The 26,428-nt window shown below is 54.2% G+C and overlaps 2 protein-coding genes across 3 annotated transcripts in view; one reads left to right on the top strand and one right to left on the bottom strand.

Annotated features, from left to right (window-relative positions):
* The window catches only part of CDH23 (cadherin-related 23), a 330,906-nt gene that overhangs the window by 269,559 nt on the left and 34,919 nt on the right, over positions 1–26,428 (top strand). The window lies entirely within an intron of this gene.
* Positions 3,830–25,486, bottom strand: LOC105853517 (chromosome unknown open reading frame, human C10orf54). Of its 2 annotated transcripts, none has more exons than XM_012723699.1 (7): positions 25,298–25,486; positions 15,044–15,472; positions 14,446–14,502; positions 8,715–8,822; positions 5,630–5,657; positions 4,194–4,390; positions 3,830–4,019 (listed from the first exon to the last, which is right to left on the bottom strand). In XM_012723699.1, exons 1-7 carry the CDS (start codon positions 25,377–25,379, stop codon positions 3,982–3,984), a joined length of 939 nt encoding a protein of 312 aa, XP_012579153.1. In that variant the 5' UTR covers positions 25,380–25,486; the 3' UTR covers positions 3,830–3,981. The 2 variants fall into 2 exon arrangements, with proteins under 2 accessions (XP_012579153.1, XP_012579155.1); XM_012723701.1 differs by having other exon boundaries at positions 4,194–4,387.

Here is a 26,428-nt window from a genome sequence, read left to right as displayed (position 1 = left end):
GCCCCCTGAAGCGGAGGACACGGCTCTTGGCAGCTCACCTCATACCTTTAGAGCTGAGGACGCTTCTTTTTATTAACCTTGGATGCCGCTGCTGTTTAGAAGCGGCACTTCCCCCGTTTTGAACTCAGGAAACCCAGCCTGGCCCTTTCCCTGTGCCATAGACCCAGTCAGTCCGCTTCCTCTGGCTCTGCGTGGTTGGACCCTTTGCCCTGCTTCTGAGGGATGTTTTGCAGCTGCTCAAATACTACCTACCCACTGGCTCAGCCCACTAAGCGGCTGTGGGGCTCAGTGGTTAACTTAGCTTCTTCCTGACCACATGAAACAGGGTTTCCCAGGCCACCAGAGTCCTACCAGAGCCCTGTGGTCGCAGCATCACGGGGCAGGAAAGGGAGTGACAGAAGGTGATGGGAAGGGATGGAGCTTTGGACATGAGCCCACCTTAGGGGGCCCTGGTTGTACTGTAAGCAAGTCCAAGGTAAAGGTCAAGCCAACACCTGGCCTGTCATGCCATTCAACTCGGTAGAGAGGAAGTGCAGACCTGGGGAGCAGGGGACTCGGGCTGGAACAAAACAAGCCCTTTAGAGCCTCACTTTCCCTGTACATTAAATGGGGACAGTGATGCCTCCCAGGCATTCGTAGCTTGGTCTGGACGGGGAGGCAGGTGTGTGGGCAGAATCAAAGCAGTAATAGCACGTGTCAAAATGTTTTGGAAAGCAGAGTGTTATGTAAGAAAAGTCAAAATGTGACAGACACACTATCACTTGTGTATCATTCCTCAAGGCAGATGTTTCTAGCTCATGTCAGCACTTTCTCTCTACGTGGTGGCAGGACTTCCCTCTCATTCTGTGCCCAGGAAGTCATGCCAGTAGATCAAAATTGCAAACAAAATGAAGCCTCTGTCCTCGGCCTGCAGGATCTCTGGGCATTGTCACTGTTGAGGCTGCTAGGACCTAGAGCTGGTGCAAAGTCAGAGGTCACCCTCCCAGTTGTGAGTGACCCAGGAAACTTAGGGCTGCATGTTGTTTGAGCCCGCCCCCCGGAACTCACAGAAGGGTAAGGGAGTTGTAGGGTGCAGGGTGTGTGCAGGGTGCAGCGTGCAGACAGGAAAGCAGCAGCAATGCAAAGCAGGCTACTTGGCGTGCCCAGTAAAGGGGCCACACGGGGTGCTCTCTGGGGTTAGGGCAACTGCTTGGTTGGGTTGTGAGTGACTGCTTCTCAGAGGAATTTGCACTCAGCATCCCAGCCACCTAGGCAACCCCAGTTCCTCTTTCTGTCCTTTGTAAATCTTAGCCAGCCCTGGAATGCTCCAGCTATCATCCAGACAGGCCCTTCCCTTCCTTGAGACAGGGCTACTGTGCCCAAGCTGGAGTGGAGCATGGCGGCACCACTGCAGTCCCCAGCCCCACCATCTTCTGAATCTCCCAAAAGTCCCCTCACCAGAGAGCACTCCCTGAAGAAAGCATTGCACCAACCTAGGCTGCACATAGAAGGGAGCGTGGTCCAGAGCTGGTCTTTTGAGAAGCAAGGGTGCGGTGCATCTACCCCGGGGCCCATCACCAGAGCAGCCTGACTCAGTGTCAGCCTCTCCTGTGCCTCCATGATGTGTTTCCAGGGAGTCAGCACCATTTCCTTAGCCTCTCCCTCTCAGGAAATAAGGGCAGGAGGTCTTTATTAAATGTGGACGTCAGGAAATGGATCACACAGGCCATAAACATTGATTCAGCGCTTAACAAATTTGTGCCTAGAAGCACAGATTTCCCTTCCAGGCCCTCAGACCCTGCTGGAACTCACCAGCCTCCTCTGCCTAGTAGGTCCCAGGGCCCTGCCCAGTCCCCACTCCCCTCCTCTGTTCTGTGAACCCCAGCCTACAGGCTCTAGCCACCAGGGCTGGCATTCCCAGGGGCACCACCAGCCTGCAGAGGTGGGGTGTGGTCATGGATGAAGATGGAGCCTGGAACTCAGAGTAATTTCACTGAAAACAGGAAACCACGAAGCTGAGAAGAAAAGCTAGAAAAGATCTAAAGGCCATGCAGAAGGAAGCTGGGGAGGAAGTGTGAGGCCACCTCCTTTCTCTCCACAGCAGCAGCTAGGGCTGGCCAGATGCCTAGACATTGTCTCTATCATACAGTCAGAAACTGAGGAGTGGGCTCGGTAAGCCTCCCCAAAGGGCAGAAACACTGTTTCTGAGCTGGAGGACAGAGGGTATGGACTCTGGAGACTTGTCCTTCAGCCCCACAAGTAGCCTAGCTCTGCCCTGAGCAGGTGTTACCCTACCCACTCCGGCCCCTGACAGCGGACGGCACATCACCCTCTTTCTGTGGCAGCCGACACTGAGTGTCCTTGGCAGCCTATGGAGTAGAAGAGGGGATAACCCCAGAGACAAAGCAGGCCGCATGGTTTTGGTGGTGTGGCTGCTGGAGGTGTCAGTGCAGACCTGAGGCCACCTGAGGCAGATCTGAGAACTCACCCTCTCCTCCAGGCCCCCAAGCCCGAGCTAAGCCCCAGACATAGCAGGATGTACCCCGATGGTCCCACGTCCCTAGGCCTGACAAAGAAGCTTGGAAGCAATGCCAGGTGTCCTCTGCGGATGGACCCAGGGGCTCTCTTTCATCCCTATTCCCACCTCCCCAGGTGATCATGCAGGTTTCTCTCTAGCTGCTAGGCCCTCAACCTGACCCACTTCGGCTGGGGGCAGGTGAATGTGCAGGTGAAACCCTGCCCTCTGCCCAGCATGCTTAGCGCTCCAGCCCCTCCCCCTCGGGCACCGCCTGCCCTGTCCCCACCGCCGCGTGTCCATGAGACCCTCCACTCTGCACACATTCAAGCCCTTTAATTGACATCTCCACAGAGTCCCTCATGTGTACATGTATAGAAACGAATCTGTCAGGAGGCAGGAGTAAAGGGTTGAGAGCAGCATAGACACACCCACTGCTCCCACCCAACAAGCTCACTCTGTGCTAAAGGCTCAGCACTGGTTGAACGAACTCCGGAGACTCAGGTACCTCAGACTCAAGAGTAGGTGTAGAAATTCCGCTCTTACCCCAGTCCTAGGCCCCGTCCGGGGCCCCTGTCATTTGAAGAGCACCCCTTCCCCTCTCAGAAGTGTCGCAGTTTGGACAGTGCAGCGTGTGGTCGCCCTCTCCATCAACCAGCTGCAGCGGGAGGGGGAGGGGGCTGTAGGAGAGGCCCATCATCATCTTCAAGCCTCTCACTCCCCCGCCCCCACCAGTGGTGGACAGTGCAGCTTCGGGCCTGGACTTTGTTGCCCTAGATGCCGATGGGCTCACAGTGGCTACTGTGCCCTAGTATGTACTGCCTGTTTGGGGGCCTCTGGTTGGTGAACTCTGGGGACCAGTATGCAGGTAGTGGGAGCCTTGATCTGTTCAACCTGTTGACAGTTCCTTGGAGAGGTTGTTGGTAGGCAGCAGCTGGGGGAGGCTACCCAGCCAGGACTCAGCCAGGCCCAGCCCCAGAACCGCAGTTACAGACACTGAATTTTAACAGATGAGCAGCCGCAGATGAGATAGGGAAGCCAGGCCCACAGTGGGGCAGAGTCTCTTTGTATCCCATCCTCTCTCTCGTGCCTGGGAGGGTGGCACTGGGGTGGCACGTGGAGGGCATCAGTCCAGTGCCCATCTAGACACATCTGTGCTCAAGTCCCAGGGAACGAGGCTGACACACAGCTGGGCATCCTCAGGCTCCTAGGATGTAGGTCATTTGGCATTGGTAGCTGGTGAACCCCACACCTCTGGAGCAGAATCCCAGCACCCCACAGTCCTTGAGACGAGGGCCAAACGATGCAGCCTCCCCCACTTGCTCCATGAAGCATCCAGATAGATTGAAGGTCTAGCCACCAGGGGTATCTCTGGGGTCAAAGCAGAAGGGAAAAAACCAGGGCCAAGACCACAGGGTCCATACACAGGACAGCCTCAAATTGAAAGTACCAGGCCCAGTCACAGTGGCCAACTGGCCCCAGTTTGTCTAGATGACCTCAGAGTTTGGGGAGTCAGGGACAGGGTCTGAAAAAAAAAAAGGAAAATCAGAGTGAATGGAGGTCCCTCTGTCCCCACAAATGCACACTATGAGACTGTGATGTCCCCCACCCCCAGGGAGAGAGATGAGGTTGATGCCCTGCAGGCCACCGGAGCATGACCTGAGAGACTGCAGAGCTGTGAGAGTTGAGGAGCACTCACCCAGGGATGGGAAGAAGACTTCCCCCGGGCCCTGTGGAGACAGAGGAGTGTTTGGCTCTGAGAGTAGGTGCCGCCCGGACTCGGAAAGCTGCCGCTGGGCCACATAGGACAAGGGAGGCCTGGGTCTGGTCTCTGGCACCCCATGAGAGGGCGGAGAGACCTCGTAGCCGGGGTTTTCGATTCCTTGAGTGTTGCTGCTAAAGAGGCAGAAATGAAGGTCACTTGTGCTGCCCTCCCATCCCCCGACCCCCTACACTTCTGGGTCCCTTTCCCCCACATGCCTTCCCAAGCCTCAGCGCCTTTCCCAGCAGGAAGGGAGGATCCAGATCTAGAAGTGGAAAGGGAGGAGGGGCTGCACACGCCACCCTGCCTGAACTGAAAGCATCAGGACAGGTTCTGAACTGGCCCGGTGTTTTGCACCCGGGGCCCAGTCCAGAAGCCTGGGGTCATTGGCACTTCTGGAACACCAGCTTCAGGAATCTAGGGGCAAGTCTCTCTTTGGTCAGTAGAGTTAGTAGCACTGGGACTGAATCCCCACGGCTTGCCTTGAGCTGAAGGGAGGGGCCTCTTCTCTTCCTGCTTGGGAGTGGGACAGTCTCTGGAGACCTTTCCTGTCTGAGATTCTGAACCATCCCTTGCAGGACTTGCTTTGACCTGTCTAGAATATCATCCCTTTCAAACACCCTGAGGAGCTCTGGCATTGAGACTGCAGATACCAAGAGTGTGGCTCCTTCCTGAGCATGCCCTCTGTGCCAGGCCCCGTGCCAGCTTCCCGTCCAGAGACACACGCTCCCCTGCTCCCATCCTCTGTGATCTGCTGACCTGGTCAGCCCCTGCTTCTGTGGCCCAGGGTTGTGGCCTTCTCCTTGGAGCACCCCTGCAGAGAGGTGCCCCGACTCCAGTGGACATCCTGTCTGCCTTTTTGCATGTGTCAGTGTCTGCTCCAGCTCAGCTGCTTCCTGCCCCAGCCCTGTGGCTGACCACAGAGGCCCACATGTGGGTGCATGCTATACCTGAGCATCAGCATTAGCATGGCTGTCTGCCACTGAGGAGTGGTAGTGAGACAGCCAACAGGCACAGATGTGTCAGCCGCAGACGCAGGTGGCAGATGTGCTTCTAACCAGACATGCTAGACGGCCAACAGGGCCCCTGATGCCCAGAAATATCTCCTTCCTGACAGCTGGCTGGGGAGGCCACATCTGTATTCTCAGCCCTTCGGTCACACCACCAGTTACCATGGAGTAGCGAGAAGGGACAGATCCTGTGGAAAGAGCAGGGAAGCTAAAAGCTGCCCCTCGCCCTGTGCATTAACTGCAGCCACTGCTTAGGTAGACACCTGACCCTACAGTGCCACAGGCCCAGGCAGAGGCAGGGAGGGAGGTCAGGGTGGGAGCACCTGCAGGGGATCTTCTCAGGAAGGTCTCCATGGGTCTTACCTGTCCATTCGCACCAACTCCTGGGCACCTGAGACAAAGGGACAGAGAAGCTGGTCACATCCCTGCCCGGGCTGGCACATGCCCCTCCAGGGACAGCAGCAAGGCCAGGCAGGGCCCCGGCCAGCCCCGGATCCCACTGCTGTTCACCTGGGATGCCCAGATGGCTGTGCTCTGCCTGTTCACCCTGCAGCCGCGGCCTTCAAGAGGCCTTCGTGAGCACCCCGCTTTGTCTAGTGACCAAGGGGTCTGAGTTTGCATCTCGCAAGTTGTCACCCAGAGCAGCCACTGCATCTCCTACAGCTTGACTTAGGTGGTATTAGACTGTGTGAGCTAAGTGCACCCCGAGGCCTTGCTCCTGAATCTGCTGTGTTCTGCTTGGGCGTCTGCCATGATTTACCGGGTGGGGGAGTTACAGGTCAGGTCCTCCATGTCACACCCTCCACACTGCCACTGGGGTGGCTCTAGCGGTGACATCTCCGAGAGGGGAGGGAACCTTAGGGGGTCTGAGGCCCTAGCATTTCTCAGCTATTCCATGTGTTTTCTCCTCATTCGAGGTGCTGCCTTACTCTTGAGGTTCCCTACTCCCCAAACCAGCCACCACCCAGATGGCCCCAACTTCCCTCTTTGTTCCCATCTGCTCCCACAGATCCTTCTTGCTTCAGCAGCTTCAGCGCCCATCACAATGGGGAAGCAGATGTAGGTAGGGGTGGCGCAACAACAGGACACAAGCAAGGAAGTTGCACAAAGTTTCCCGAAGTCTCCGAGGGAGCAGAATCATGGCTGCCGCCTACAGGCAGCTTCTGGGCCTGTTTGCTGGGGGTGCCCTACATGCCCTCGGCCCACCACTATCTGAAGGATTGTGATCCCGCTTCAGAGCTGGGGAAACCAAGTCTGATAAGTTTCCACCCCCCTCCCGACACCCCCGTCTCTAGCAAGCTGCCCTCCTGGGGCTCCCCACCCTGTCTCTGTCCTGGGTGTGGCTCATTTCCGAGCACTCCTCCAGGCCAGGTTTGGTGCCAGGGTCATCCCCGTCCAGGCAGACTCCTGTCCTGTGGCCAGGTGCTTGGGCTCCCAGGTGATTTCCGACCCCCTTGACGCCGAGAGTCCAAGACCAGGAGAATTGACGCAAACCTCTCTCCCTCTTTCCATTTTGCACTTGGTTTCTCGAGCTCGTGCCCTCTGGCATCCTTCATATCTGACACTCGGAACCATACACTGCGTTCTCTTTTTTTTTTTTTTTTTTTGGAGGGGGGCAGGGAGACTGACCTCAAAACTATTTTTATTAGAAAATGAATTAAACTTCCCTGCTACCACACCCATAAAACCTGAGGGTGAAGGTGCAGAAAGTGACTGCCCTGCACAGGAATGGGATTCTGTTAGAGGCTCGAAGGCCATGTCAACGGCCTAGCTGCCCCGGGCCTGCTTGTTCCCTCTGCCAGTCCAGCTCTTCAGCACCCAGGTCATCTGTCCCTTGTGGCCCCTTCCTGAGGGAAGTCGTCTTCCTGATGGTGGCCCCGTGCGTGGAGTTGGAGTGTTCTCTCGATCATTGTGTGCTCCGGGACAGCCCCGTGGGCTGCTGTCCTGGGAACGTCCCCTCTGGTTTTCCTTCCTCCAGCTGGGACTTGGGCAGGGCCTCAACTCGGTCTCTGGGGACTCCGAGGAAGGCTGAGAAACCAAAAGCAGGAGCATGGGCCCCCTGGATCCCACACACACCCCACCCGGCATGGGGACTTGTTTGTCTTCCGGTTCCTGTTCCCTAATGGAGGCAGTGCTGTGGTCTGGAATGAGGGGGCAGAAAATACCTAACATGCCTGTCTCCCTCCTCCTCCCTTCCCCTCCACCATGGAAATGCTGAAACTCCGCAGGCATTCCTCTGCCTGCTTGAATCCCTGGGGTCCTCTTTCTGCTCTGACCCTTTTACCTGCCTCCCACCCCACCTTCAACCTTGGGGTATTTCTGTAGGTTGTTCATGGTGGATTTGGGGAGAGAATGAGGACCAGTGGCAGCAGTCTCTGAGTGACCAGCTCAGGCCCCCCAAAAGCAGGATGTCAGGTTGCTATGGCCCAGCAGAAGGAAATTGGGGCGAGCCAGAAACGACTGGTGGCTGAGCACGCTTCTTCAGTCGCCTGTGCCAGGCAGACAATGCCAGTTCCAAGGGCAGAGGGCTCCCCCAACCTCCTGCTGCTGGAGGACTCTGGCTGACGCTAGTGGGTGGGGTCAGAGGAAGGGCAAGGGGCATGTCACCTGCGGAGGAGGGTGAGAAGGTGCTTGTCCCCGTGACTTAAAGACAGGTTCTACCACTTACTAGTCGGGTGGCTGCTTACGTCCGTTACTTCACCTCTCTAGGCTTCAGTTTGCTCAGCTATCAGATGAGGAGAATGTTAGGACCGATGTCTTGGAGGAATAAGTCACAGAATGCACGTCATTGTGAGGAATAAGTGACAGAATGCATGTAGCTGGCTGGGCTTGGCCCCGGGCACAGGTGAGCATTTCTATTCTGCGGCGGGTGATATTCTCTGACAAGACTGTGCTCAAAACTTGGGTTCCAGCTCTGTCCCTTACTAAGTTAGATAGCATTAGGTTAATTATTTAATCCTAGTGATCTTAGGTTTCTCGCTTGAAAAAAAAAGAGTTGAACTAAGTTATCGTGAAGCCCCCATACAGCTCTCATCATTGATCATTTCTCTCTTCCTGATCGCTACACTAGTGACAACACAAGCCTGTCTACGTGGTCCAGACGGAAAAGCAGGCTCCCCAAGCATTTTCAAATAGCAGCATTTTTATAAGCCAGTTTGAGCTCCTCCATACCATCATTCATCCATCCAGCAGGCATTCACTGAAGCCACTTAGACTGGCCGGGGTTGGTGGGCAATCGGGCCCCGCGGCCATTGCCATGAGCAGGGAGTCCAGCTGCTGGCAGGAACTGCGGCAGCTCCTGTCTGTGGAACCCTGAGGAACTATGCGCCCTCTACTTTGGTTCTCTGGAGGCTGAGCCGGGAGCAGGGGCCAGTCGCACAGAGGCTGAGCGGAAGGCTGACCAGGTCACTCAGTTGCCCACTCACCCCAGACAGGCAAGGATACTCACGGCGGTTAGAGGCCACCTGCCTCTGCTTGTAGACCAGGAGCAGGATGAGGGGAAGGCAAAGGATCCCCACAATGCAGGCTCCCGTGGCCAGGGCTGCAGCTGTGATGTCTGAAAGGACAGAGGCAGCCAAGGTCAGGTCCCATTCCTGTTGCTCCTCTTTACGAGAAACTGAGGTCCGGAGAGGGAACACCAGAGAGCAGGGGAGCCCACCTTACTCAGACCTCACAGCCAGACCCTCAGGGACTAGCAGAGGGGCCTGGGGACCCCTTTTCAAAGAGTTCCTCACCCCCACCACCCATATGGCACCCAGAAATGAGGGCCTAGCAAACAGAAATGAGGTGCCAGTGCTTATAGCTGAGGCAGCTGGAGGGAACAGAGAGAGGGATCTTCTTCCTAGCCCCTGGGTGACAGCTCAGCCACCAGGGGCCACAGGCGGTGCCCTTCACAGTTCCCATGCCACAGAATTCAAGGTCAGTAGGAGCCCACGTGATAATGTACCCAATTTTGTGAACATAGTTGGTGCCTCTGAATTGTAACACAAAAGAGTCAAAATGGAAAGTGTTATGTATATTTTGCCACAGGAAAGTATAAATGAATATAAAGGCCAACTCTTCAGGCTGAACTCCAAAAGCACCCCTCCTCTTGATCTGACACAAGTCACAGGGGAAACTCAGGACAAGAGGTAGAAAAATGTGAATCTTTGGCATTTTGAAATTTTGAATTTTCTAGGTTACAAAAGAAATATGACTAAGTTGAAAAGTATCTATAGTTGAGTGTTCCCACTCCAGAGACTCACTATGCAGTGCCCCTGTGTAGTATCTGGAAAAGTTCCCTGCATGCACCGGGCGTGGGGGTACTGGGGAGTTGCTGGTCCCACGTGGCATGACTTGGGCATCTCTGTGCTGGCAGCAAGCTCTACCTCATTATGCCTGTGGCCTTATCACCTGGCTCACCCAGGATTTATTGTAACAGTCTGTTGGCAGGTACCTAGGTTGCTTTGATTTTCGACATAACTAATAACGTAGCAATGAACTCCTGTGTCCAATCTTAGCTCACTCAGCACACACATCTACATACATCTCTAGCCGTGAAATACTGAGCCACAGTGTGTGTGCATCTTTGTTTAGGCTGTGGCCAAATTGCCCTCCAAAAAGGTTGTGCTGCCTCTGGTTCCCACCAGCAACAGGAGAAACTTGATTTATTTTAGTCCATCTGCTGACTCTAGAAGTTTAGCTGGGAACAGACATGCCCTCAAACCACAAACCGAGTAAAACACATTTCCTTCCCATTCCCTTAGCTGGACCCCAGGCAGCTGTGGGGACGGGTATGGGCCGAGTGTTGCCTTGCCCAACTGGGTATGGAATAAAGGTTGCTATGGCCGTTTCTATCTCACCATAGTGCTAAACAGTGGTGTAAACAAGCTTTCAAGGGGGTTGTTCACACCATAGAAGAAAAAAAAACTGTTTTCAGGCACTTAGAAGTACCCACGAGTACCGGAACAGTTGCTGTGTTGATCACAAAGCAGGTTCACCACAGATCTTAGAGAGGCTGTATTCTGGGTGGAATAGTGAAAGTAAAAAATACTTGAGTACTTCCAAGCCCTGCCACAGGTTTATTATTGTGGCACTCTCTGAGAACCTGCTGGCACCCAGTCTCTTCTGTTACCTGGGAAATAGAGAGCTGGTCCAGATTATCACCTGTAGGCCCCAGCCTGCCTGACAGGGGAGTGGTGAGGGCGGGGACAGAGAGGGGAAGTCTTAGGTGTTGGCAGAGTCCTGAATTACTGAGGGGCTGTGGTTTCCCACTGAGCCTGGGGGAGGGGGGATGGACAACTCTTTCATAGTCATCAAAGCAGGTCTCCTCAGACTGGTCCAGAGTGCCTGGTGCAGATAAGCAGAACGTGGTGCAGGAAGCTCTGCCCCATGCCCCCAGCCCACCCCACCCACCCATCCCCCCACCGCTCCTAGCCCCTGGCAAAGATTCCCTTCTGCAGCACAGCCAGGAGATCAGGACTTTGGCTGAAAGTAGAAGCTGGGAAAAGGGGGAAGGGTTTTGGGGACAGCTCTGGGGGCCCAAATGCCCTCTGAAACCTTGGGCTCCTCAGCACAGTCTATCCTGGCCGTGGCTCCCCACTCTCCTCCCTGCATGTGCTGGCCAGTACCTGGGTGTGGCAGGGTCCTGCTTGGTAGCCATCCAGAGTCAGGCTACTCACAGGAAGGTGATCAGACACCAGCAGAGGAAGCTGCCAGGCCAGCACCGAGGACAGTGCCAGGCCCTTACACAACAGGGCAGGCTGGGAGGGATGCCAGCTATTCAGTGGGTCTTTGTCCAGGGTCTGCCAGGTACCCCCATGACTATATGCAGAGGGAGGAGGGAGTTTGTACTGCCTGGCTCCCTGGGGACTAGGATGGATGAAAGCAGAGCAGCCTGCTGTGTTGGGAGTTGAGGTGGGAGGAGGAAGGAGGTCAAAAGTCTTTCTTGGGAGAAGAGTTACCTAGCCCCCTTTCCCCGGGGCCCAGTGTAAAATCACAGCCTTAGTAATTTAGGGCTCTTAGAACACCTTAGACTTCCTCTCTCTCTCCCCCTTCTCAGCTTCTCCCCCATCAGGCACCCTTAGGCCTTCAGGTGATTTCTGGAATAGCTCCCCCTCCTATTTCCCAGTCTTCCCATAGGAGACTGGGTGTAATTTGAAAAGGAGACCTCAAGAACTGTTTGGGTAGAAGCAGGTTAAGTAGTCAGGAACCCAGGCTGGCTGGCTTAGAGAACAGGGACTGGGGTCTTTCCCATGGAAAGTGGCAGTGGAGGGCAGTACCAGCAACCAGCCATCAGGGGGCGCCCCTGAGCACATAGGTCACGGAGCGGTTGCCTCCATCTGTTTGCCATCTTGCCGTGGCACAGGGGAATGAGAGTTGACTTGGGAAGCCAGGCCTAGAATGCTGAGTTAGAAGTAATGGTGGCCCAGACTTGCCTGGCACTTGCTCTGTGGTTTGCATGTACAGTCGTACATCACAGTCCAGCCAATCACGTGTGGGACGGTCCCAATCACGTGTGGGACCACGTATGGGATGGTCCCAATGGGCCATAACATAGGTTCTAGGTACTCAGACCATCCAGGTTGGTGCAGTGATATGCTGTGATGTTTATATGGTGACTAAATCACCTTTCAATGCATTTCTCAGAATGTAGCCTCCTTTTTAAAAGACACAGGACTGTCTACCTCAGAACCTGAAACAGCAGTACAGTTAGAATCATCTGTATTCTACAGGTGAGAAAATGAAGGCAACTTGAGTGATTTTAGTGTCTGTACTTATAACCACCTCACCACACTGCATTTCACTGGAATGGATTCAAGTTGCAACCATGGCCTACCCAGTAGTTAATTTCTTCTAGTTAGTTGCCACCATTTTTAAATTGAGAGAGTTTGTCAAATCTGGACTTGTGCCTTTGCTTGAACATTGACTGGCAGTTGACAGGCAGCGGTTGGGCCTTTTAGACTGCGGCTGGATGCTCCCTGTGGCCCTCACCCCTCCCTACAATCTTATTCCTCAACTCCCCGCTGCCCAGGGGCATTTCACTTTTTGACACCCCCCCCCCCATTCAGCCCTTTAGGTAACAGATTGCATCCCTATGCGTAGGAAAGGAATCGGCTTTTCCCCATTTCTCATGCACACATGGTACCCACATAATGGAAGTAGATTCCCATGCCTGATTTCATCTCATCTGGGACCACACCACCTTAGCTCCAAGACCCCAGCAGAGCTGTCGTCCCCAGGATGACAAAGAATTTAGAAGGAGATCCTAAGGTCTTCCCCATGCTGTCAACAGGGAGGACAAAAGCAAGCATGTCCTTTCGTCCTCAGGAATCTAGTTGATGGCAGTCAGCAGTTCAGAGAAGCAGGAACCAGAGTGAGGTTGCACAGACCCACACATGGGAGAGGAAGGAAAGTGTCAAAACTGAGAGCAGGGTTCACCAGTGCAAGCAGCCTGACCTACTCTGGACAGTAAAGCTAATCAGCTTTTACCCTTGGCCTTTTATCAGCTAGGTACCTGGAATGTGCAGGTGATTTTCTGCTCCCTTAATTCTAGCAGCAACTTCTCTAGAGTCTAGATCAAGAAACCCTCTACTCTGTCTCCTTTGTGCCCTTCGTTTGCCTGGCATCTCTGTCCCTTCGGGCATCTAACTTTATTCATTTCAGAGCGACTGGGTGGGCAGAGGCAGTCCAGGGCCCAGGCAGAGTTCACACATGAGAAGCAGGTGCTCTGGTGCTGCCTCTTGGCTCTGGGACTGCAAGATGGGGAGTGAGAGCCTTCATCTGCCTGGATCTTGCTTTTCCCATCTGTGGAGTGGGGTCAGCAGCAGCAACATCTTGTTTCTAAGTGACTTGCAGTTCTGTAAGCACTTCAAGGAAGAAGTGGAACTTTTGGGGTGTTTCTCAGAGTGGAAGAGACAATGGGGAAGTGAGCGCACCCCATCCTGGACCCAGGCAGTTGTGACACTGCCTGGTAGGAAGGAAAGGGACTCCGTGGCCTCTCTCCACCCTCGCTGACCACCACAGAGCTGCCCCCATGGAGGAAGTGAGTCTGGCGGTGGCTCGGTGACAAGGTGACATGTGACCTGTGTGGTATTCAGGGGAGGGTCTTGAGCTGCAGACTTTCTTACTTCCATGTGAGTCTGGCTTGGACTGAGATGTGTTCTAATTTTATTCCTGGCTGATATGTCTGTTGCGCCAAACCAGTAGTGTGAAAGAAAGTAACTTGGGGTTTGCTGAGGCTATAATAGTTTCACTGTTCTCACGCTAGGCTTTGGGCTTAGTGCGTGTCCTCCTGGAGGGCCAGAAAGATGGCTGCACTTGGTCTCTGGGGCCTGGGCGGGAGCTGGTTCACACTGGATGCCCCAGAAATTCTGATGCATAGAAAGACATGGACGCTGAGATCCTCTCTTCTCCAAAGAGTGGGCTGTCCCAGACACCTCTCTTTGCTTGCTTTCCTCAGGCTGCTGGACATCCTCCCCTGACCTCTGAGTGCCCAGGTCCCCCTCAGAGCAGCACCCCACCCTATAGGGCACATCTCTGGGCAAACGCCAGGGGGCTGACTGCCACCCACTGCACCCAGTCTCCTCTCCTGAGCTAGAAGGTGAAGCGAGCAATGTCCCACCTGTGCTGCTGTTCATTTGGACAACTCCAGGCATGTAAAGATAGTGATGCCTCCTTCACAGGGTGCTCAGGAATCCACTGGAATACCACCCTTTGAGAGGATTCAGCCCAGTGCCTGACACTCAGCAGGCACTCTGGGAAACATGGTCCTAGTTCCCTTACTGTGCCTCTCCGCACCCCAAGCACAGAGCAAGGAAATTTTAAGTAGCTGGATCCATGCCAAGAGGAGTCCCCAACCTTCCTGTGAGGCCGTGGATAAGAGCAGACCCACTGAAAACAAGTTCAGCAGGCTCTGGCCCCCAGTAGCCATCACAACGGGTTTGCCCTGGCCGGAAGTCACCGTGGGACATAGGGCTTAGACGTAGGACACAGGCAGTCGCCAGCCTGTTGGGCTGAGGGCTTGGGAAGGGAGGAGTGGGTCACTGCAGGCTGCAGCAAAACAGGTGAAGAGAAGGAATAGAGCGGCTATCTGTGTGCTGGGAGCCGTGAGGGCAGAGTTCAGAATGCGGGGTCAAGGTCCAGAATGAGGAACAGGAGAGAACGGAGAGCCCAGAAGGAGCAAGAGGAGGGTCCCTTACTTTCACTGTCTCTGGGGGAGGGTGGGTATGCGATGCACTTGGATGGCGCTTCTTGACCTGTGGGAGCAAAAGAGAGGGCTTGTTAGATGGCTGTCAGGCCCAGGAGGCCAGGCTTGGCCGGGCCACGTGCTCCTCTCCTGTCACAGGTCCCCTGTCAGGGCCCACTTGGCAGCATCGGCCCTGCTGGAGCCTGCACACTGTCCACACATACACACAGCCCTGCCAGTACCCAGGCCATGCCCGGGGTGTGTGTATGCCTACTGGCACCCACACCTCCTACTCTGACACCCCTTGCTGTCTATCAGGACACCCTTAGACTGTTCACCAAGTCACAAGTCACTCCCTGGTATGGTCGCAAGCAGTGACACACTCACATTCTGAAGTCCCCATCCCAAGTAGCCTCCCTCACACCTAGCTGCCCACAGCATCCCCCTCCACCTCTCACACATGCTCCCCGGAGCCACCCATATAGCGGTGCAACGTGAGGCGCCACACCCCATCATCACGCCATCCTCTCCTCTTACCCTCCCAACAAGCCCACACTGCTCCTTCCCCACAGTGACACCATCCCAGGCTGACCTGTCCAGGTAGCCCTCACCTGTCTGCACCTGCAGATCTATGGCGCCGTGAACCCTCTGCTCTGAGTGGTGGTGCCTGAGCTCCACCACCAGGCAGCAGTAGAGACCGCTGTCCAGACGGGTCAGGTTGTGCATGATGATGGAGAAGTTGCCATGGTGGTCGGAGGCCGACTCCAGCCCATGGCGCTCGGCCAGCTCCTGGTCAGTGCTGGCACTCTGGTGGCCTCCGTGGTGCACATGAAGGTCCTGGAAGGTGAGGTTGCGGATGGGCCAGCGCTCCGAGCAGACCTGCATCTCGCTCCGTGAGCTGCGGTACCATGTCTTGTAGAACATCAGGTCATGTGATTTGACCACGGGACCCAAGAGTCTGCAGGTGAGGGTGACGTTCTGTCCCTCCGGACACACGTATAAGGAATACGGTGTGGCGACCTTGAGGGCGGCCGCCAGACCTGCCCAGAGAGATGATGAGAGCTGTCAGCTGGCCGAGCCAGCACCACCTCAGGTGCCCCAGAGTGGGGAAGAGCCTCGGCCTGGGGCTCCAGAAATGTGGCTTGCCCTCAGCCATTCCCCAGCTATAGGCCTAGGCGAGTCAGCCATCCACGCCAGCCTCAGCTTCTTCATTAGTTCAGGAAGCCAACCCCATCTCAGGCTGGGTGGGAGGAGCTTCCCCAGCTGCAGGTGTGTGCTCAAGTTCTCCCCCCCAGCGCCCCTCACCCCCAGAGACTCCAGGTAGACTGCAGACTGGCCCGGCCAACCCATGCCCACCTGCCCCACTGCAGACACTGCAATATTGCTACCTACCTAGCGCTGCCAGCCTCCATACCCAGTGCTGGTGGGGTGGGGGGTTAGAGGCAGGAGGGGAGCAGAAAGGCATTGGGAACAGCAGCTTTTTGTTCTGGGGTCTACAGCTTAACCTTTAGGCCTTCCCAGCCACGCATTCCCACCTCATCGGTGAACACTAAGAGAGGCCTGTGTGGGCAAGACTTCAAACTTGGAAGCTGAATGTTTCTCCCCTTCCCCTCTCCCTGAGCACCTCACCTAGCTGGGCAGGCAAGGCACAAACCAGCACCTGCCTTTCGCACACTGTGGAGGACATAGCTTTCCGGGGGCAGTTGGGCAACTTCTTGAAGTCTGTCAAGACTTCTTTAGGTCTTAACGGACAGATGGGATTCCAGCAAGTGAAGAGGCTGAGCTGGGTCAGGTGGAAGGGAAGCAGGAAAACCCTAGCCGTCTGAGGGGCAAGGACAGAGAATGCATGGGAGGTCACCTCATCCATGCCCCCAGGCTTAGGAGAATTTTCCAGTTCATTTTGCTTTCTGTAAGAATTGAAGCCATCTGCTGCTCCTTTCTGTCCTCCCTCGTGCCCTCAGCACGTAGCCACATTGATGAAAGTGCTGGCTTTCGAAAGCAGAACCCTAGAGCTGGAGACTTTCATGCGTAATCAGGCTGTGTGCACCTCCGTTTCCTCACATTTGCAATGAGGAAAACATTAGCTGCAATAATAGTGAATGAAAGAAGCCAGATGTGAGCTCCAAGGCCCTCTACAGACACGTGAGGGGTAGCTGTGAGGGTTATATATCGTGCTACTTTAATTAGCAGCTCAGCAGCCATTGTAAGGCAGACAGAAAGAGAGTTTGAAAATATGTACAAAATCCAAATGGGTATGTCCTTTTCATTACCAGTACCTGAACCCAGGTAATGCCTCTTCCTCTTCCAGACTGGCCTTCCCTACATTGAAAGTCTGGGACCCACCAGCAGAGGGGAGAGCCTTTCCCAGGCAGGAGGGAGGCAGCACAGCACAGCTTTGGAACTGAGCCAGACTGCATTGAAACCCAATAGCTGTGGATCACTTCCCTGTGAGCCTCAGTCTCCTCCCTATTAAACAAATGCTAGTATCTACCTGCTAGCCTTGAGGCAAGGAACATTTCCTAGTTTTTGCACAATAGAATGGAGACACCATCTTAAAATTATTTCCCACTAAGATGTGAATGACTGATAACAGCTTGTGATCCAGTCTTGGAGTGCCTGCATATTTAACAGAGTGTGGGAGGAAGCCAAGCCATGGCCCTAAAGAATGTCTACAAGGGTGGAGTTTTAGGCCCCAGAAGGAAAGAGAGACAGACACACCAGTCTCCCACTCACACAGCCACATGTGAGAGGGAGCCATGTCTGGGAGCCCAGATTTTTGGAAAATCATTCCCAAGTTGAGCAATGATTCCAGAATTTCATTGGAAAGATGCAGGTCTTCATAGAGAAACAAAAAGACGCCAATAAGAGAAAGCAATTTGTGTGAAGTTCCAGAAGATTTGAACTCAGAACTTGGGCTATGGGGGTTTCAAGTAAATCAAAACAGAAATATCTTAGAGACATTTTCAACAACTGTATAAAGTAGCTGTTGGTTTAAATCCTGTTTCACTGGTGAGGAAACTGAGGCCTTAAGTAACTCGAAGATCACACAGTAAATTAGGGCTAGAGTTAAATTCCGGCACATAGATAATCTGTGACCAAAGTTCTGAAGCTGACAGCCCACAGGCCCAGTACAGCCTTCAGTCATATTTTAGTTGACCCTAAAGTACATTTAAAAAATTTGAGATTGACATTTAAAAATAAGAAAATTCCAGCTTCTAGTTTCGCTTTGAAACTATAATCAGTCAGGTTAACACTGAACTAACTGTCCTAAAAGGCAACAGCTTTTAGCACAGAGGAGCAACTACCCCTTTAGATGGTGTGTTAGTGTTCCAGTTTGCCACAGACCCCACCACTCCTCAATACTCCTCTGAGTCACTCTATCACGGTATTTGCTTGGCCCTATTTCAGCTCCCATCAGCACCTCTCGGAGCTGGTGTCGTGTTTTCCATTTTCTCATCATCTCAACCCCGCCTAGAGCTGTACCAAGCTGAGAATCCAATCCAGATGCAGCAGTATTGGCGTGAGTGTGCAGCTGGAGGGTTAGAGGGAGGACGGGGCCACAGGTATGGGAAGGCGGAGCAGAATAGGTAGAGGAGAGACGGAGGAGAAGCAAGAAGTGGAGCCCAGAGCTGAGTGGTGGTGGGGGGTGGAGAGTGGAGACGGCAAAAGAAACCAGTGTGGAGGAGGTGGGTAGAGATGGGGGAAGATGGGGTCAGTGTGTGGGTGAGGTGGGGCCAGAGTGGGAACAAACGGCGGGGTCACCAAGAGGGAAGCAGGCCCCTTGGGGTCTGCAATTGCGTGAGTGAATTTTCTTGGGGTCCTTGGGGATCACAGAGTTTCCCAAACAGCAGTGAGGACCAGATTTTCAGCCCCAGAGAGAATTTACTTGATGATTCACAGAAAGAACTGGGATTCAGACATAGGAGTAGAGAGCATTACTCAGTCCCTGTCACCCCACACACCCCAGAAGGACTTCTTCCCCTTTTCGAAAAAGGAGAAACTGTCCTGGAATTCAAGACTGGGGGACAGGGAGAGTGTGCTGCTACAGCAAAAGACCAAGACAGGAATGGGCCAAGGGTCCATCAGGCTTTGTCCTTGATGGAGAGAAAGCATCCTGCGTATTGTGTCTGAGGCTCCAGCCAGGACGAGCTGCCCACTGCAGCCCGTCCTTGGGGGGACACTCAAGGGCACAGCACTGGAAAGCAGTGCACCCCCCATGCCACCCCAAACTGCGCAGGCGCCCAAGCGTTATCAGGGGCTATATATAGCCCAGCTGGAATTATAATTATTTGCAAGAGGATGTTGCTTATTGTCAGACGCAGACCCTTTTGGACACCTGGGGCATTGTCCAGACAGGAGAATGGGTGGGGAGGAAGGGCCCCGGCTCCAGGGTGGCCGGGAGCACATGAGACAGGAAAATGCCCCCAGCCTTGGACCTGCATCTATGCCCAGGGGGGAGCCATCCAGTCATTGTGCTGCTCTCTGACCACTGGGCAAGGAACAGAAGCACCTAAAGGAAGAATGCTGTGAACCCAGAAAGTTCCAGGTCTCAGGATTAAAACCCCGGCCCAGGCAGTCGGAGCCCTGGGCCCAGTTCCTGCTTAGCCATGCCCTCGCTGTGTGCCCTGGGTGTAGTCCATCTTCCCTGGGTTCCTTTGCTTCATCCTCTCTTGAGACTCCCCACATTCCTAGGCCCCCTCTAGTTCTGAAAACTATGGTAAGAGAGAAGGGCTATCTTTCCTCGGGGAAGAGGAAGGGGACAGGGAATGAGCCACAAGGGTGATTACAGGTGTCTGAGACATTGAAAATTAGGGCTTACTGAGTCATTTAGTACTTAACTCTCATAACACCCTCTGCTTGGATATTTTAATTTTTTCAAGAGTTAGTTTTTTATGCATATGGAAATGGGGTGCAGGCCAGAGGTGTAGGATCGGTGAGAGGTTTCACCAGAGACAGAGTGGGGAGCAGACAGGCAGATTGATTTAGTCCACTGCTCAGGGGAGCAGCGGGCGGGTCAGGAGAGGTCTGCCGTGCCATGTGGGTCACCTCCCAGGCCCGGGATTGAATTCGCACTGAAGCAGCTGGCTTCTTAATGCTGTGCTTTAACCCGCTGCACCACCAAGGAGGGCTTGGTTGGGTATTATTGTCTCTATCTTAAAGAAAAGAAAACAGACTCAGAAAAGTCAAGAAACTTGCTCAAGGCCACACAGTCCTCTGTGACTTAGCTGAAACCCATACCTTGAGCATATAACACTACAAACAGGAAAGGACTCTCACCCCTGTGAGGGGAGGAGCTGACACCTTATTACCCTGCCCCCCCCACCCCCACAGCTACTTAGTACTGAACTGGGATGGACTCTGCTGTCCACGAATTAAAACATCAGTTTCTCATTCCTCAGATATTTACCGAGGCTCTATCATGAGTCAGCCTAAGGCAGAGAGGCCTCGTGGGCGCAGAGTTGCTAAAGACCATCAGCTCAGAATTTAGTCCTGTAAACATTTAGTCTGCTGCCTTCTCACTCAATAGGATCCACAGTCACAGGTGGACTCAGCCCCTTGTAAAGAAAAAAAAATTTTCAATGGAGAGAGGGGGACCCTTGTTTGGGTTCATCTTGGGGACACAGATTTTCAGCAATGTTGTCTCTATCTTCCCAGTAGTTTCCTGGCAAAACCTTAAAACCCCAAAGGCCCCAGGGTGTGGACTAGAAGGGTGTGTGTATGTGTATTTTCTTTGACAAAGCCAGAGTTTAGCCCACAGTTGCCAAAGCAACATTCTAGCCTTTGGAGATGGGTCCCTGACTTGATTAGTCAGGCCTGGGAAGCCCCACCCAAATATCTGAATTTTGTCCAGCTGCTCCAAGTTGTACACAGTTACTGGTCGCCTGCTGCCGTTGGCCTCGTGCAAGGTGCAAAACCCCACATCTTTGTCCTCAGAGGAAGCCACGAGCAGATGTGGAGCTGGCCTCCCGCTCCCTGCCAGGCTCCGTGCCAGCATAATCCATGCAGGGTGTAGGAAAAGGCTAGTCTCCAGCGTTGCCAAGATGCAGAGCACAAAGGGAAACAGAGGCAGGGACCAATCTGGGCTAAATGTGCCAGCCTCAAGCTCCAGGAAGTGGTCCTGGGGCTTGGGGTGAAGGTCCATGGGGCTCTGTGGCCAGGGAGGACAAAGGGTGTCTCAGATGTGAATAGACACTTCCTGCGGGGGCAGGTATCAATAAGCACATCGGGTGGAGGAGTCCGGGAAGGGGAAGCCAGGCTCTATTGGCGGAAGCAGCACTTCCAGCACCTTGGGAAAGCATCCACACATCCGGGGCTGCTGGTGGGCACTTGTCACAACTGCTCCTTTCATCCCTGAGGACAGCAGTATGCAGCCCCGACCACTAGCTCTAGTAGTGTGCAGTGTAGGCTTCCCAAGACTCAGCCTTTCCATGCCTGGCCGCGGGTCAGGAATCTAAGTGGCGGTAGTAGCAGTGGGCATTTAATCTGTGCCGGCTATTATCTAATCACTGTTACACGGATTCACTAATTTAATCTTCCCTTCCTCCTTTCCAGATGAGGAAAGCGAAGCACAGAGCAGTTATCCCACAATCTCACAAGTGGTAAAAATTCAGAATTTTAACCCAACTAGTCTGGCCCTAGAGATCTGGGGCTGTCGGTTACCTTCTAGAGAGGAGAGGTAGCCGAGGGGCTGACTGGAGGCCCTGCCTTCTTGCTGCAGATGGACAGAGGGCCTAGCCAAAAAGGGCCCAGTTTTCCAGGGCTGCAAGTTCCTTCTCTCTCTCCTGTGGTTCCAGGGATGACTAGCTGGCCCCAGTGCAAGACAGGACCCAGCTGGAGCTCCTGTATTTATTTGGACATAAGCTCTGGCTAGAGAAGGCAACAGAGGCTTGGAGAATTGGGGCCTGGGAGAAGACCAAAGAGGCCCTCTGAGCCTGTCCTGGCCTCCCAGGATGGGAACATTGTCCATCTCTTTTCCTCTGGGAGAACTGAACTTGAACTACCCCCTGCCCCAGCTAACAGTAGTGAGCTGATGTCTGCAGTGAGAAAGAGGAGCTGACAGCATTCATAGTATAGTTTTACTTTTCGTTTTCCATCATTAAACAACATTAAATCACACAGAGAAAAGGTGGTGCCTTTTACAATTCTGTTTCAGTTCTGAGTGTATCAAAGAGAAAGTCCCATTTTGATACCAGTTTGTCTTTAATATGTCTCTGTCGTTTGCAAACCTTTTATTTATTTATTTTTCCTGCCTGGGACAGCAGCTTTCAAGCCCAGAGTCTTCTCAGGGTATCATTTCCAACCAAGAGTTATACCCTTATTTGGTTTTACTATCACATACTTTTATGATTTCGTTCTACTTATTGCCAGTGATAAGGCTTTCCATTTATGGCAGTAATATAAGGCTTCCTTTATGAATGTATTACTTAAGTCAGAGTAGTTAATGGGAAATGGTAGTACCTATAGTGGTAGGAAGATATTACAGGAATCCCAGAAGAGAGGGGTGAGCGCCACGGAGACCCTGTCACCCAGCCTGCCTGTGGCTTACTCAGATTAAGGGGGAGCAGAGTCAGGACTTGACCCCAGGACTCCATCTGGAATAAGATCCTAGACAGGAAGGTTTAAGGAGCCAGACTTCATTAGTGAATTGCTGGGGGATGATCAGCCAGAACAAATAGGCTGAGTATAAAGATCAGTTCCAGGAAGACCCCGCTGAGCTGGGCCAGTGCTGGGCTGGATGGACTTGCTTTGAAGTTGCAAAGTCCCTCTGTCTGGGGGCCTCAGGAGAATGTGCAAGGGCCTCCCTGGACATTTCAGACTGTGCGTGCCCATAGGTGCTACGGGGGGGGGGGGGGGCGCCGTCCATGCATCCTTCAGACTGACTTTCCGGATTTGAGGGGGTCCACTTCCAGGGAACCCTCCTTGAGCCTCCATGTGCTGTCGCCAGCGAGGAGTAGGACTGCGCTGGAGAGCAAATGCATGTGCCTCCAGAAGTAAGAAAGAGCAAAATATGTATGTCCAGCAGCTGCCAGTGCCAGGCCCCGTGGTCAGTGAACTGGGTCTTCACAGCAGCCCTGAGGGGAGTGCTGGCATCACCCTCGATTTAGAGATGTGGAAACTCATTCCGGAATACTGAGTAACTTACCCAGATTCTCAGAGCAATAAGTGGTCATCGTAGGATTTTAACCCAAGTCTGACTTGCCGTCTCTAGCGGAGCGCTTAGGCACTTGGCCGGAAAGGGCTCACAACTCCAGAGCCCTTGCTTTGCTGTTCCCAAGCTTCAGGCGTGCCCCTGCTGCTACTGAGTGGGTCCTCGGGGTTCATAGGTAGCCTCATTGCCAGACCCTGGTTCAGTCTCCCCTGGTCAGGTCAGACTGCTCCTGGGTGAGGAGGGGACCTCAGACGTGCTAGTGAGGGCTTCGTCACTGCTGGTTTAAGGGCTCACTGCCAGTAGGCCAGGTGGGCACCAGGAAACTCTTCTTCCTTCCTTCTTTCCCTCAGTCTGCTTGGGCCTAAGACCCCCACATGCAGTTTGCGCCTGGGGGAGTAGCCTCTTCCAGCTGCCTACCCCGGCCCAGGCTGGTCAGGTTCCAGAAGGAAACCTTCGCTTTGGGGGAAATAAGGACAGTTAGCCCACTCAGCAAGTATCTCCCCATGATTGCTGGCCCCTGGGGGTCCCCAGCATTGCCTACCTCATGCCCATGGGCTGACCTCAAGGTTGTTTCTCCCCATCCCAGGGCTTCCGGGCAGTGGGTCACAGATTTCCTAAGAGCTGACCGTTGCTGTGTCAGAGGCTTGCATCACTGGGTTGCCCAACGGCGTTGTTGCATGAAGTACAAGGTGGGATCTGCCCTTCTGAGACTCAGGGTGACTCCTGTGTCAGTCTATGAGGATGTGGTAAGGACAGAGTGCCTAAAGGGGAAGATCTTCTGGGTCCCCACTCCCTGGCTGCCTCCCTCCAGCCATCTTACCCTAAGGCAGGTCCAGGAAAGAGGGATCGTCAGCTTTCCTGGAGCTCCTGAACATGATATTCTCCACCAGCAGTCTCAGGGTGCTGGCTCAAGCCCAAGATCTAGAGGCCAGGCCTATGCAGACACATCCATGCTGCCTGGCAGCATAAAGGCTTTGACATTGCACGGTGCTGCCCCGAGCAACCCAGGCCCTCAGCAGGGCTTTCCCACTCACAGACCCTCCTGACCATGCCTCTAACCACACCTCTTATCTCTTCTCTGCTATGTTGCACACTGTGCTAAGTAGCAGGATGAATATTCATTAGCATGCCCATTTTAAGAATATTGAGAAGGTTCACCTGCATACCCACAGTAGTTCAGAGATAAGAGAATGCTGCTGACTCCTTTTAGTAAAAAGCTGCTCAGTTATCCTCGAGTAGGACCCAGGGAGAGGTGACCCATTAGCATATCAGGCTGTATGAGGAGCCAAGACCTCCAGAGGTGAAGGCTTCTGGCCCCGTGGACAATGGGGAGTGATGCCCACTGCCTGCCCTTGGGAGGCCCCTCAAGGGCCTGGTCCAGGTCTTTGTCCCACCTGCTACTGTGAAAACTTGATCTCTATGCCCTAACTCTCTAGAACTATCTCCCAAATTGGGGGTGCTAAGCAGAAAACAGGAAGGGCTTCTGGGATTACTCGGGGTGGTGGGGGGGAGGGACAGGAAGCCAGGTAGTCTGTGGTGGGAGGGTGCTGGCCTTCCTGCCCATCACCATCCCCTGCTGCCCTTCTAGAAGCCATATGCTGTCGTGAGCCATGGTTTGGGAGCCTCCCTGGACTCTCCCTAAGTGACGTTCTTGGCTTTCATCAAGACTGTTGAGGCTGGGCCTGGGGTAGTTCTGTCTGTGGGCTCCAGGCGCTCTTGCGCTCATCAGAGGCTCAGCCTCCACGTGCTGAGGCAGCATGCCACGAGCAGGCCCCACTTGTTCCAGCGGTACTTTCCAGGTTCCCTCAGCCTCCTCCCCTCTCTTACACTGTCCTCCCATGCTGCCTCTGACCCACCCACTGGGACCCCCACACTAAGCTCCCACCTCCTTCTGCCTCCCTCTAGCTCCCCGCATGACCCACACTTCCCTGGGCCCACAATTTCCTCATCGGGTTAGTTCCACAGGGTGCCTGCCAGCCCCCGTCTTCCCTTAAGATCCAGACTTCTCAGTTCTGACCACTCCAGAACCAGCGCCTCAGTCCCCACCCCCAGAAGCCCAGGCTACTACCTGGCATTGTGACAACCTGGACTTTAAAGGAGGAGAGGGGTAAGGTCTCCTGCGTGAAGTCTCTGTGTTTGAGCTGAGCAAAGTGAGGCAGCAGGATACCAAAAGTTGTCTAAGGACCCGGAGAAGTGGCCACATCCTCCCGGTGCCTCCGCACCGCCCCTGATTGGTAACTTCACCAAGAGGCCAGGCTGGCATCAGACCCTCAGGGTGGTGCCGAGACGATGCTGCCCCTCTCTGACGGTGGATCAGTGACCACACTGGCCAGTGTGCCCACCAGGGCGAGTGTCACAGGGGAGTATGTCCCTGGTGCGGGGCTCTGGCTGAACCACCACATCCCCGCACCCTGGGCTCCTGCCACCTCAGGTGCAGGTGCCAAGAGCCAGTGGTACCCTCTAGGGCATATTGGTGCCTCCTAGTCTTTCTGCTGTTCTGCAGAAGCTACTCAATTCTGAGCTTCCTAAACTAGGAAGGGGTGAACAGGCAGCTGCTTGGGCAGCTGTCAGAGGCTACAGCCGTGTTCACCAACCAGCCAGGACACTTGACAGGGCAGGCAGCATAGCAAACTGAGGGGCGCCCTGATCCCACGGGTGAGCTCCTCAATCCTCTCCAGGAAGTCTTCCCCAGCATTCCACCTCCCACTGACCTTACCTCGAGAGGCAACCAGGAAGAAAGCAAGTAGCGCTGCTCCCCAACTCCGACCACCGGCCTCTGGGACCGGGGGGACACCCATGTCGCTGTCGCTGGAGGGCAAAGCAGAAGGGGCTTCAGGCGCACCCTGGCCACTGCGGCTACCACCAGGAATAGGCAGGACGGAGGGAGGGACTGACGGAACGCGCAGCGCAGCGCTGCCGGCAGGGGAAGATCCCGGAGACGAGTGCTGAGATGAGTGAGCGCTAGCAGCCTGCAGCCCCCTAGCGGCCATCTGAGAAAAGGGGCCATTTAGGGCGGTAATTTGGTAAAGGGATGATTTGGTGATGGAAAGCCCAAGGGGACTGCAACTGAGATGGAAAAATGCAACAAATGTAAAAATAAACTATTACATTTTAAAAAATAATAAGGGGACCACTTAGGCAGCTTCCTGAAAGATTTTGCTCTGCACCCCAGTACTCTACTGACCTCCCAAGGGGAGCATAGCCTTTCCCCCAGGCCCTGGCTGCACTTTGCACCATTGCTGACTCCCTGGGCCCTAAACATTGCATTCTCGCTCTCTCTACCCCTACCCCTCTTCTCTCGAGCCCCTGTCCAGCGCTGGTAATGCCCCTGGCACTGTCTTCTCTTCAAACTCTTCTCATCCCTGTGGGCTCAACACAAATCCTTCTCCTCCCTAAAGTGCCCTGAGCTTCCCGGAGGGGCCCCTCTCCGGTCCCTACTGTCTGCACCCCCTGCAGCTGTCCTACCAGACCTGGAGTTACCAGCCAGTTTGTTCTCGGTGCACCGGCCCTCTGAAACTAGACTGTCACATTGGGAGACTGAGGCCTCTCATTGACATTTCAGAGCCCCTGGCACAAAGCTGGAGAAAAATGGTTAATGCACGCTCCCTCGAATGGACAAACATGCAAATGAGTGAGTAAATGGAGGAGTGGAGGTGATGGTGACTGGGTCAGGCGTGGGGAAGGGACATAGAGAAGGGGACGTGGGCTCAAATAGAGCCACACTGCGGGGTCCTCTCTGCCTTTGTACCCAGTTTACAGGCTACTGCTTTGGGGGCTTTGCTAGCCCACTAGGAATCCCGAACTCACAGTCTACCTCCAGGCTGAAGGACAGAGGACTGCCAGAGTC

This window comes from Condylura cristata, unplaced genomic scaffold (genome assembly GCF_000260355.1).
Source record: "Condylura cristata isolate star-nosed mole 26May11 unplaced genomic scaffold, ConCri1.0 scaffold00011, whole genome shotgun sequence".
Taxonomy (NCBI): domain Eukaryota; kingdom Metazoa; phylum Chordata; class Mammalia; order Eulipotyphla; family Talpidae; genus Condylura; species Condylura cristata.
This window is presented reverse-complemented; position numbering and strand designations above follow the sequence as displayed.